This window comes from Mixophyes fleayi, chromosome 4 (assembly GCF_038048845.1).
Source record: "Mixophyes fleayi isolate aMixFle1 chromosome 4, aMixFle1.hap1, whole genome shotgun sequence".
Taxonomy (NCBI): Eukaryota; Metazoa; Chordata; class Amphibia; order Anura; family Limnodynastidae; genus Mixophyes; species Mixophyes fleayi.
In genome coordinates, this window is record NC_134405.1 from 159,772,159 (window position 1) to 159,785,307 (window position 13,149).

The window sequence follows — 13,149 nt, forward strand, 5'->3', positions numbered from 1 at the left end:
CACGGTAATGAAGCGTGCCCCGCATTGTTCTAAACATGGGGGATTCAATTATGTGTGCAGTGCCTCCGTAACGGTCGCAAATGCACTCAGTGTTACCACAACATTGTGGATTTCTATTCGTTCAGAGGACCATCGCAGCTAACTTAATTCCACCCAATGATGAGATGTATGAGAGAGCGGATGGAGAGTGTATCATGGGACTTGTGATCTAAATGAACTAGATGATCTAGCGAATTACTATGCCAGGAGAATGACTCATGACAACATAGTTCAATGATCAGCTCCACAGAGTCTGACACATTGGGGTGAATTCAAATAGCCGCGAAGTGTCTCCGGAACGTCCTTGAGACATTTTGTGGCGGAGATTAATAATGTTATTATTATTATTATTAATAATAATTTTTATTTATAGGGCGCCACAAAGTGTCCGTAGCGCTGTACAGAGACAAACAATAGGATAGTACAAGTTAAATCAGAACGGTACAGTTAACAAAAGCACTATAACTCAGGAAGCTCAAAACACAGCTAAAGAGACAAGCTGGAAACCTGTGCCCAAGAGGTTGGATGCGGCTGACAGGTAAGAGCCACTGAGAGGTGCAGAGAAAAGCGAGAGGAGATAGAGGGATGAAGAACCAAGATGAGGTGAGCCGCCTAGCTGGAGAGCAAAGTTAAAAGTGGTGGAAACAGGAGGAGAGAGGGCCCTGCTCAAAAGAGCTTACGATCTAAAGATGTGACAGAAATATCCGCCCATTTTTCCTCGCACCCCATAGAGGTGCAAGAGAAAATTTGCAAAGATTTCTACTGTAATTGCTGGCAATGTGCACTGCACAATGTGTCACATCGCTGGTAATTGAATTCCCCCCAATGTCTGAGTATAGCAGTGCCCCCTATGGTAGTTTAGAGGTATTGACTTATGAGTATTACATGAGAGAGCTGAATAGCAGTGCATCTGTAGTAGCACATACCATCCCAGTAGCATATTTAGCACAATTGTGGAGTGTAGGGGGAGGGGAGTTCAGGACCCAGTACCAAAGCCGGCATCAAGAGTTTGGACCTCTGAACTAATAGGACAGTGATTTTATCACAAAAAGGTGAGTAACATGAACATACACATGCACACACACAGACACTCTCACTCACACATAGGGGGCAATTCAATTAGCTGTGAAATGTCTCCGAAATGTCCTGGAGACACTTCGGGAAAGAGATTTCTGTAAAATCTCTGCATAAAGATGCGAGGAAAAATGAGCAGAGATCTTTACAGTAATTGCCGGCAATGTGCGCAGTGTGATGTCCGCGCACCACATCGTCGGCAATTGTATCCCCCCCTTTGGCTTTAGCTAGTCAGTGCAATTTCAAATGGTTGTTTTTTTTAATTTAGATTTCTATTTCATGGGCTGTGCTGTGCTTTCTACCTTCATTTTACAGCATCATTAGGAACTAAAAAGCCAGTGTGAGCAAGACAGTGAGCGAGCCTGCTAGAGCTGCTGTGCTTTATCTTTGTCTAAATCCTCCCACTTGCTTTGTTTCCCAATGAACTAATCTTTGCCAGAGCTGTGAACTAAATGAATCTGTTCACTTCGAAGATTAGTTCTTTCTGAACTGATCATTCATGAACTACCCATCACTACTAGATATGTTGGTAATTCGAAACCATCGGGCTGCTGTAGCACAAGGGTAATTACGGTAATGCAGGACTGGAGGCTCTGGATGTTGAGTGTCTGAGGCTCGGCTCAGTGACTGGGGAGAAAAGTGTGACACTCCAATTGATATATGATTAGTAAAGTTACACCCTGTGGTCCTTCAGAAGGGCGTGGTGTAGTGTCAGCAGTGATTGAGCTTCAGACAGTGCACTTAACTTTCCAGCAGCGTGTGATCAGTGCAGGAGCCTCCTCTCACTCCTCCCTTGCAACTTACCCACCTCATCCTCCCTCCCCTTCTCTGCCATCGGGGGAATAAATCAGAAAAGGAAACGGAGAGAGGGAGATTGGGAGCTGAGATCTCTACCTAAAGTATCACTGATGGCTGCTGATCAGATCTGGCTGCCAGAGTAAACTGTGTGTTTGCTCAGTCTCAGCTCAGTATCTCCCTATTGCTGCCTGGAGTTTATTATTTTTTTCCATCCCATCCCTATATTGTACTGGATAGGAGATCTGCCTGTTAGATTGTGAAGATGGCTGCTTCCTGGTTTCTAGTCTTTAGTCTGACACTTTTCCAATCTTTGCTGATCTGCCCTTCTACTGAAGAATACTTTCCTTCTGCGGCAACGTAAGTAACCAGGTCTAATGGCAATATATGGTGAGCTATGAGTGTGCCTTTTGACCTCTCTGTAAGGTGTCGTGAGGATGTTTCTGTATTTTATCTGAGGTCTCTAATGCCTATCAGGCTAGTAATTAGATACTGTAGGATGGTGATAATGCATTACTTTATAGTCCCTGGGAATTAGCAAGTGAGCAAAACTCCCGTCCAAACTCTAAATATAACCAGCAGTTGAGCTGAGCTGGGAATAAAGTTTCATGTTATCTCTTTATAAGGGAAGGTCATGTCTCTGCCTGGGAGTAAACCGCTAGCTTATGGATCAGGCTTTATTAAAGTTATCCTGCTCAGACACTGCAATTAATGCCTGTTTCCTTCCTCACTAAATAGTGCTGGACCAAACCTAGGGACCCATCAAGCACGCTTGTATGACAGTTGTTGCTTCCTGAAAAAAAAAACGACCCATGAATCTCTGCAGTCTTTAGTCATAAATCAAGCAAGTGTCTAGTAGAGATGTGAGTAAGACTGAGGTGTCATCTGTCCCCCTAGCTATAAGGTTGTGGGAGCGATGAGAGATACCTGTATTTGTTTCACATCACGACACTTTAAACATTGATCATTCCAAACAGAATCAGTTAGTATAAATCTGGTCTGCGTTTCATCAAACCTCCACTGATATCTCTAAAATAAATAATCGTTTTAAATATTTAGAGATGCTCAATGCAAATAAAGCACTTTGCGAATTACCGGGGCAGTTTACAGTATATCAGTGGTAGAGAATATGGCTAGTACAGGAAATGCACTTAACCAAACCCCATGTCTTGATGTGATCTCGATAGTATTGTGTGCCATAGCTCTCAGACTATGGCAGTACAGAATGGAAGGGAGTTCTCCCCGCTTGCCAGTAGTACATTTGTCCAATTAGTGCTGCTTGTGTGCTGTTATAAATGGATCCTGTTCCCAGGATTTATTCCATTATGTATCCGACCAAAAATAATTGGCAGCACATTGCAAATACTTGCCTAGGAAGCAGAGAATGTTTCAGTGTTAAAAATACGGGACTACACACCAGTCCTAAGCTTCTTGTGACTATACAGGGTGAATACTTGGAACAATTTATATTGCAGAAATGTAATTGTGTACATTTATGAAGTGTAGTTTTAGGAGTAGCACACCTGGTGACATGTGGAGGGAAAATTCATTTGAAATTAGCCATAGAGCTTATTTTGTTGCTTTTGTTTTCAACAACCCACAATGTCCACAGTAATTTGATGTTTCATATTAAAACGACTTTTTTGTGTATATTGGTGATTTGCTGTCTACAGAAATCTCAGGAGTGTCCTTAGATGTCTCAGTGCTATTCACAACCTCAGATGGCAGAAGCACATTAAATTTTCATTCACTGTTGTGAAAAGTATTTACTATATTCCTAAGGGAGTGTATCTCACTACATCTAGCCAATGTGCCTTTATTTAGTCAAATATACAAGATCTCATGCACTATTATAGTGATTTGTGCATGTAGTAATGTACTGTATAATGTTATGGATAAATATCCATAATATTGTGTAATGTATGTATGTTAGAGAAAGATAAAATAAAAAAGCAGAGTTTTTTTTATTGTGATTATATATATATATATATATATATATATATATATATATATATATATATATATGTGTATATATATATATATATATATATATATATATATATATACATATATCTATATAGATCTATATATATAGAAATATACATATATATATATATATATATTATCATGTCATCAACATTTATCTATATAGCGCCAGCAGCTATATATATATATATATATATATATATATATATATATATATATATGTATATATATATATATATATATATATATATATATAGATATATATATATATAGATTAGATATATATCTATATATATATAGATATATATGGATATATAGATATATGAAAAAAAAACAACAATGAATATATGTATATATATATATATATATATATATATATATATCTGATAGATAGATATAGATATATATATATAGATGTATGTATGTATATATATATATATATATATATATATATATATATATATATATATATACATACATATGAGGTTTAGAACAGATTTGCTATAATAAAGATACAGCTGTTGCTGTATGGTACATTTAATAAAGTATCCGGGTATCCATTCATTCCACATGCAGAGCAAAAAACAAATGACAACAAACACATACAGTAATTTTCTGAATATAATGAAGAAAGATGGTCACTTGCTTTATGACAGTTTGTGGATTCAGGGAACAGGTGGTGCTTTGCACATATTCTTTTCAACTTAGGCTGGTGTGTCATCTGCTGTTATGTGTCAAATCTCTAATGATCTTGGACCATGTATATATGTAATTGTAACCACTACTGGCTGCTATAAATCATTTTATAATAGAATCAGAATATTAATGCAGTCTATGGGTGCATCAGTAATATCTTAAGATGTTACAGACAGATGTCATACAGGTTCAAAATTGTGTAACATAGATATGCCATAGACATAACCTATTATAGCCAATGATGAGATGTTCGCTGATTTTATTTCATATTGCAAACTGGCTAGCCAAACTGATAGCTCAGGAAGCCATAAAACAAAGAAAACAATGAAGTGTTAAGTTTATGGTTCAGAGCCACTGAAAATCAGGTTCAGTAGTACAAGGTTTAGTACATAGCTGAGGCAGGAATTATTAATATACATCTCAGCACTGTTACCTTCTAATTGCAAATGTAATTGTAAATGTAAATTCTCTCCTCGTGTCTCTGTTCAGGCATTTAGCACAAAATGTCATACAATTCTTGTATTTTATTTGCTGCATATATTTAATTGTTTGTATGTTATATGATACCTTTTATATCACAAGTAAATTCATTGCACTATTTAGCCCATGATATAAGATTTTAATAAAATGCATTTTATTTTTACAAACAACATAACTGTTTTCAGAAAAGTAGTATGTTTATTCACCTGATGGATGCTTGAAAAAAAATATTGTCTTGCATGTTGTAAACAAACAAATGTAATAAATCATTGTATTAAACACTGTTGAAATAAACATGCGTTGCTCTCCTTTTTGAGAGTTTGAGCTATTTATTTACATTTTGAAAAAAAAAGTGAAATATTCTAATATCAAATGGTGTAAGAATAATGGGAGGGTTATAAGGAACTATTGTCTAAATATTTAGCTATGTTCTTTTTATGATGTGTATAGCAAAATGTTATAATAATGCTACTCATCTTTACATATACATTACTAATTTATACTGTTTATACTCATTTAGAATATTTTACATTTAGGGTATTGGGTAATGTTGTGTTTCCTAAATATTGGGCTGCAGAGGATTTTCCTCCAGTGCTAAGTACACTAAGTTTGAATTGCTTTGCAACACAATATTTATTTTTTTATTATTTATGCTTTTAAACCATGAATATGCAACTACAAGAATATTTTCATGCCAATTGTATTTTATATGAAAATACATGTTACAGTATTCATGTGTAATTCAAAAGCCGTGTGCTGTATTTTGCACGTATTTATTTCTATCAATTGGAATTTACAAATTGAAAAATGAGGGTTAAAATATTGAATATTTTTTTTTTGTTGTAAGCATGTATTTATGTATTTTGTTTTATTGGTAGGTGCTGTTGGCCAAATCTATTGTGTACTTGTTGAGTTTGAGTGGGAGATATTCGAGCTCTGTGACAGGTTCATGGCTATATTTCTAATCAACTATGAACACAAATGGGGTTTTCATACAATGGCATCCTCTGTCCATCTCTTTCTGTAGCTAGTATTAGCAATGTAAGTCAAATTAAATGGGTGTACAAATATATCCAAAGTAAAAACAATTGGCTCTTCACAAAAGCAGCTCACTGCTATCCAGAATAATCTGATTAGCCGATCTGTCTAATTTGCATGTAGATCCCTGAGGGCAGACAGTGAGCATGTGTTACATTAGACAGTTATACATCACCACACACTACGAAATCAATCACAAGGCTCATCTTGAAATGTACTGTTCTAAAACACATACAGTGGTTTTGATGCCTCTGCCTGTGTATTTACTGAAGCAGGTCCAATCTGATGCTAATATGCCTCCTTTTTGTGTTGCTTGTCAGTTTGGTAAAATATGAATTTTAATTACATGTAGTTGGTTGCCCTGGCTTTCCATTCTTCATTTATTGCAGCATTGCTGTCTAGAGACTGACTTTCCCCTGCAGTCATTTCAGTACTAGGTGTGATTTATTTATACAAATTAGGTACCATGTAGATGTGATACTTATGTATGGGAATATAACCAATTATTATTTAGTTTATTTCACACTCACGAATCATACAAGTTCTGCTGGAACATTTTAATTAGCTGTGCTTAGTACATCCCTATTACCAGGTACTTACTGTTGTTATTTCAATCCCTTGTCTATTACAGTTTTTTTTTTTAAATTAAACATCTATGACTACATCTTCTATGTATACTTTTTTATTGTTTTTTTTTATATAGTGAAGATGAGCATATTGATTCCTTAAAAATAAAACTGTAATGGAGACATATTACTTCTAGTTGGTGTATGCATTAATAAAAATGGATTATTGCTGAATTAGTTGTATAATGCATTCAGCTAAAGTACTTAGTCAATTGATAAATGTTGAGGCTTTCTCATTCCCACACTGATCACATTCTTATTTTTGCTGCAATTTCACAATTACAGTTTTGGAATGAATGCCATGGTAAATGAATGTGTGCCAGATATGTGTATTTGGAATATTATTTTCAAAACCATTGTCATGTGCGTTTTTTTTTGTCTTGGTAGACTATTCTGATTCATCCCCTTTATTAATATTGTGCTAACATATTCTGCAGGGCTGCATATCTGGATACAAAAGCTTTGTCATTCATTATTTAGAATTAACAGACAAAAAGAAAAACAAATAAGACTCTGCTCACTACTGTTTCTGGCTCAGTGTTAGTAGCTCACAGCATAGAGAAAAGTGAATTAACAATAGATCTAGAGCAACTAACAAGAAGGCCTTACTGATTCTTTTATTGTTTTTTAAATGTATTGATATTGATATATTTCCCTATACATTCTGTATTTTAATGCAGTAAAATCTTTGACTAATACATGTATAAGAGAAAGTCTATCTTTTTTTTAAATTTCTGGTAACCTCCTCCCCCAACACAGCTCAATTGTATTATTAAGGCAACTCATACTTCCTAACCAAAATAATATATATATATATATATATATATATATATATATATATATATATATATATATATGTTAATGTCTGTGTCCATTTATGTTATGGTTTATGGTTTGTTTACTTGATTCAGTCCAACCTTTTTCATGTACTGTATGGTTGTGTACACACATGTTTACCGTATTGGGTAAATGTTATGTCACCAGCGCTGTTTCCCGCCAACACACTTCTTCAACCAGCTTATCCCACACACAGCCCATATGTTCTTTGTCTTCCCTTCCCTTTTACCTTTAGACTGCAACATCTTACAAGCAGGGTCGTTTTTACCCTTTGCTTTGGTCTGCCGGCACACTGTTAAGTAATGGTACAGAGCTACATAAAATGTCAGTGCTTTATAAACCCTGCATAACGCTAATAATAAATTATTTAAAAACTTGTATCTTTTGAAGGTTATTGTATTTTTCTGCATGGCAGATTTCCATGTGTCTGCTGCTACTTAACTATGCCATATATGTGAATGTGAATGAGTCGCCCATGTGAATCCATATTGCTTGCGATTGCCTTTTAAAACAAACTTGCTAGGAAACACCGTTCAGATCACATTTGAACCCATTTAGATATCCCTAACATATATTACTTCATACACAAGGAAAAGGGAGTGAATGTGATAACTGGTATGATTTGACAACGGGAGGAAAAATGACCTGGGCTGCTACCTTTGCTGGGACTTAAATGGTTATATAGGTTGTGTCACTTACTACTAACCTGTAAATTATTTCTGTCATATTAAGTATATATTTTTTAAATTAGTAATTTGTCTCTTAGAAAAGTTTCAATTTGAAGGGGTATATGTTCTTAGTTTGATAGATGACCAGTTTGGCTGTCTACACGTCTGATGAGTTACATCCTAGCTAAACTAAGGGGTCTATCATTGGTGGCCAGTGGGAGGAGGTAAGAATTAGTATTAAGCCAGGGGTCGTCAGTGAGCCCTGGTAATTTCCCCCTCCTAAAAAAAACTAAAAACTCATCTGCCAGCGAATGCAGGCTTTGACCCTGATGGCTATGGTCGCCAGCAATGGAAGAGGAGCGGCATCTCCGGCAACAATGAAGTCCTATACAATACATTCAAAAGGTTAGTTTTTAAAGGCTGCCGATAAAAAGCAAAGCTTGTTAAATTGGCCAGCAGTGACCAACATTATACAGGTTAAGGCAGAATTCAGATATTTAACCCCTTGATAAATGAAAAGAGGAGCTGCGATGGCCAAGACCAGATTTTTGGCTCATTGCAGCTTAGTAAATAGACCCCTTAATGTTAATTAAAATAATGAAGCCATGTCACACCACACAACTGAGATACAGAACACATCCTAAATGATCACATGTTGGTTTACATATTAGTTTAAATGAGTTTAAGCCTTTGTGATGAAGGTGTAATTTTTCCAGACTGTAATGAGTGTCAATATAACAAGTTATTTTGTTGTTTTTATGACAAACAGGGAAATGGTAAGCATTGGTAAGCATTTTGATTCATAGACATTTATGATCACCAAAAGCTCAGTGCAAATGCTATCATGTGGCAATATGTATCTACATATGTGTTAGTGTGCCTTTTGTTTGGCTGGTGGGAGGAGTTGGGTGTATAGAGGTTTTTGTTTGCTAAGTGCCATTTGCTTTGCACTGCAGTGCATAAACAGTATTTATTTCAGTGAGATGGGATGTTTTAAATGATATAAAGGGGTGGAGCGGACATATTTACATAGGCATTCACTGCTCTGCATGAGGGCACACAGGCTTTGTTCACTGCAACAGGACTTGAAGCTATCATCACCTCTGGGATTGGGACTCACTTGCAACCTTCCAGTTGCAGAAAAGCATATTTCCAGACACACGTCTACCAATTGATCTGTTTTATTCCATTACAGACTCAACACCTGCAAACAACAGGTGTATCTTAGCAGGACCAGCAAGTTGAATTTTGGGCCCAGGTACAGCAACTTCTTGGGGCCCCTTCCATAGACACAGAAGGGGGCATTTCCACACTAGGATTGTGGCTCCTCCCACTACACAGCCTGACCAGGGCCCCCATGCCCTGATATTTTATTCCTGCCCCCTGCTCTTGGAGCCTCTGTACCCAAGAGAAGTATGACACCTCATACATAAAAGGATGTGATTGTTGCTTTTATTTTTTCACAAGGTGAAATTTGGTGATAAGACAATTCATTGCACTTATTCTTTTTCTAGAACTCTAACTCTCAATATTTATTGTCTACCAATGTGATAAAATTTCCAATCACTCGACAGTGACACGTGTAATGAAGGCATTGAAATGTTCCTTTACTCTCTTAAAAAAATAATTTAAACCATAAATAAGGCTAAACTAAGCAGTTTTTAGGAGAAAAATGTCCCAGTTTAAATAAATAAATAAAGGAGGTAGCTCCTTAGTGTTCCTCAGAACATCCTGGGCGTGGGGTTTTTACAGAAATTTCAGCTGATTTGCAAGGAAAAATTAGCAGAGAATTTACCGTAGTCAGTAGAAACAAGTCACAATGTTCTGAGGGACATTGAGGCTAATTTAATCCCCCCCCCCTCAAGTGTGTTTTTCCTAGGAAAACATTACCCGTAAACATAATGGGCCTGATACAGAGTTGAATGTAATCTGGACGTAATTTACAGGCCAAAAATGCGCACACAAAAATAACATATGCTAATGCTGAGTAAGACGCATCCCAAAATGTGTCCAGCTCTACATCTGTAGCATATGCCCCAGGTTTACCACAGGTGTACTTACACCCACATATTTATATGCAGAACCAGGTTGCAAGCACAATAACACTTTGTAAACATTTGTTTTCATAGTGAAAGACACATCCACTATTGGATAAAACATTCAGATTATCAGCAGATAAAACATTGCTTCTCACATATGCATGAAAGTAGCAAAAAAACTTCTTTAAACACGCACATAAAATTCTATAATATATGCATAAGCAATGAAGGCAATATCCAGCAGCTTCAGAAGGGAATTCACAATCAGCCAATCAGAATCAGGTAGCTAGTGTTGACGATCGTCATCTTCATCCCTGCATATATGCACCAGTCCCTAAGCAAAACATATGGCTATAAAAGGCATGACTGTGTCTGTGTTGAGGTCTGCATCAGTTTGTTATTCCACAAGTACACCTTTCCTGTACTCGGCCTACATCATAATATTCCTAATGTATGACACCGTCACCCCACACAAATGTGGATGCCTGTAACTCTGCATAGCCATATGTACTTTGTGGGCATGCGCAGGGCGAATTCACGAAAGTTATGCAACACAAACGTGCGCACGTTCAGCTCTGTATCAGACTGAATATATTATACTTGTCATAAAGTTTCTACTTTGATTTAATTTTTATTTTAAGCATTTTACTTCATTGAAGATTGCCAATTTGTAACTCCATAAGCATAGATATTGCTTTTGGTACAGACTTAGGGGGGGAATTCATATTTCCCTCATGTCCCATAGAGATGCGAGGAGAAAATGAACACAGATTTGTTACTGTATTGGCCAGGAATATGCACAGCTGCACAATGAGGTGATGTCCAGCCGCACCTGACAGGCAATTGAATTTCCTCCTTAATGTTGATATGGTGCTACAAAAAGTATAAAAGACAACAGCTTAGATACTAAGTGATTCCTTGAGCCTTTGTTCTGCACAGTGAGACTGAACAAAGAATCATGTCCGATAATGTATACAAGCCAGTGGTCGAAGTGGAAATTTAGAAGTGGCAGTATGGAATGTGTAAGCAAATGGAATTTGATTGTTTTACAAACAAAGCAGTAGGAAAGTTGGCGATATGGCATACCGGCCCACTTCGACCACTGATGCAAGCAAGGATATTGAATTTATTTTTCGGAATCTGTTCATGATCTTTTTAGTTTGGTACTGTGTAACACTTGGAAACTGTTCTGGGAAATGATTTACTAGTCACAGTGTCACAGGGAACAGACCCTCATGAAGTGTACCTTGTGTCATGCCCCCTCAGGCCATCTCAGGAAGGCATTTTCCAATGGAAAAAAAATGCTTTATTATTAATGTAAAGTTTTTCTGTTTTTTAATAAAGTTTATTACTTTTTTTTTTTACTGTATTAATTTTTAAAAAATAATAAATTCGAACTGGAAACCCAAGTTCATGCCGTACTAACACGCGTGCAGAGGTTCCCAGAACTGTTTTGGCAAGTGGTAAGACTCCTCTAACTGCTGTTAGTCAGTATTGCCAGGGAGTAACATTGTTTATAAACTTGGCAGAAAAAACTTTGTGATCGCCGCATCAAGTAGCGATAGAAAATGTGCTTAAAATAAATAAACCCGTATGTCTCAAATACTAGCTATTGGTGAATCTATGTCTGAGCTTTAGTAAAAACAAAAGTTATTTCCATGACATGATCTTTATTTTATTTATGTCTGGATATGGAAATTGCTTGGTGCATTATTATGATGTACTCTAGGGCTAGACAAACGCGAGACGCCAGGTCGCCATGACAACTAAAAAAAAAATGTACCCTGGTGACCACAGCTCTGTGTTTTGTCAAGTTTGTAGTGGCAGTGTCAGCTGTCAATAGTAATAGAGAAACAGCTTTCACTTGCTAATGTAAAAAAAATCCTGGGTAAACCAATGTAACCTGAAGTTTGTTCAGGTCATAAAATCCTCCACCCCATACTTCATTTTACAACCAAATAAGGTATAATAGTTATATGTTATATATAATATCTATTCCAAATTATGGGAAAATTAGCCTTTAGTCTTACAGATTAAGGGTGGAAGCCCTAGCCCACCGCTGACTAACCGTGATTTCTTCCAGTGAGGAGCAACAATGCAAGAAATTGCTGGACCATCCTTAACTCCTAACTGGACTGTAATATTGGAGGCCAGTCCACATAGAGTTTGATTGAGAAGTAGTAGAAACTACCTACTAATTCAAATATCAAAAATGTGCTGCAATATTTTTTTGGGGAGAACTTGACACCTAGGCTAGGTACACACTGGAGCTTTTTCGTCCAATCATTGTGCAAAACAGCCGACATACGACCGTTCGGATGTCGGCTTAGTGTGTATAATTAGACGATCGTCGAAAGTTGCCCCAAAGTGCCGATTGTGCACTGTTTAATAATCTCGTTCCAATCACCTTATGATCATGTAATGTATATAAATTTCTGATTGATCCACGACCAACTGCCGATAGTTCCTCGAGCTGTGACTGCTTTGGGGGCATTTGTATATAAATTTCTGATTCCTGTACCTCTCCCACGTGGTGCGGTGTCCGCATGTCACTCTATTGGTAATTAGGTGCTTCTTACAGTAATGCAATAGTAGCTGTCTACTGCATTGATGTGTATAGCATGTCTGCTTGTTTAATTACACACCTTTGTCAGTACAGTCTACAAGAAAAGCACGTAGCTTTGTTTTCTATATATGTGTATTGCATATGCCTCCATAATTATGCCCCTTTGTCACTCTAGTATAGAATCCAACAGACTTATTGTTGAACTGTTTTCAAAAATGATCCTATGAAAAATATAGAGACATGTAAAAATATAATTACACTAGCATTATAAGTATAGCTATGTGTTACAGAATGAATAAAGAAGA

General features: G+C 36.6%; 1 protein-coding gene across 7 annotated transcripts in view; it reads left to right on the forward strand.

Annotated features, from left to right (window-relative positions):
- The first annotated feature begins 1,721 nt into the window (after nt 1-1,721).
- CACNA2D1 (calcium voltage-gated channel auxiliary subunit alpha2delta 1) overlaps nt 1,722-13,149 on the forward strand; it is a 612,754-nt gene continuing 601,326 nt past the window's right edge. For 3 of the 7 annotated variants that reach the window (XM_075208702.1, XM_075208704.1, XM_075208703.1), the window contains exon 1: nt 1,724-2,268. In XM_075208702.1, coding sequence (XP_075064803.1) covers nt 2,174-2,268 — 95 coding nt within the window. In that variant the 5' untranslated portion in view covers nt 1,724-2,173. Of the gene's footprint in view, nt 2,269-13,149 lie in introns of all 7 variants that reach the window. The other 4 variants (XM_075208701.1, XM_075208699.1, XM_075208698.1 and 1 more) reach the window with 2 other exon arrangements.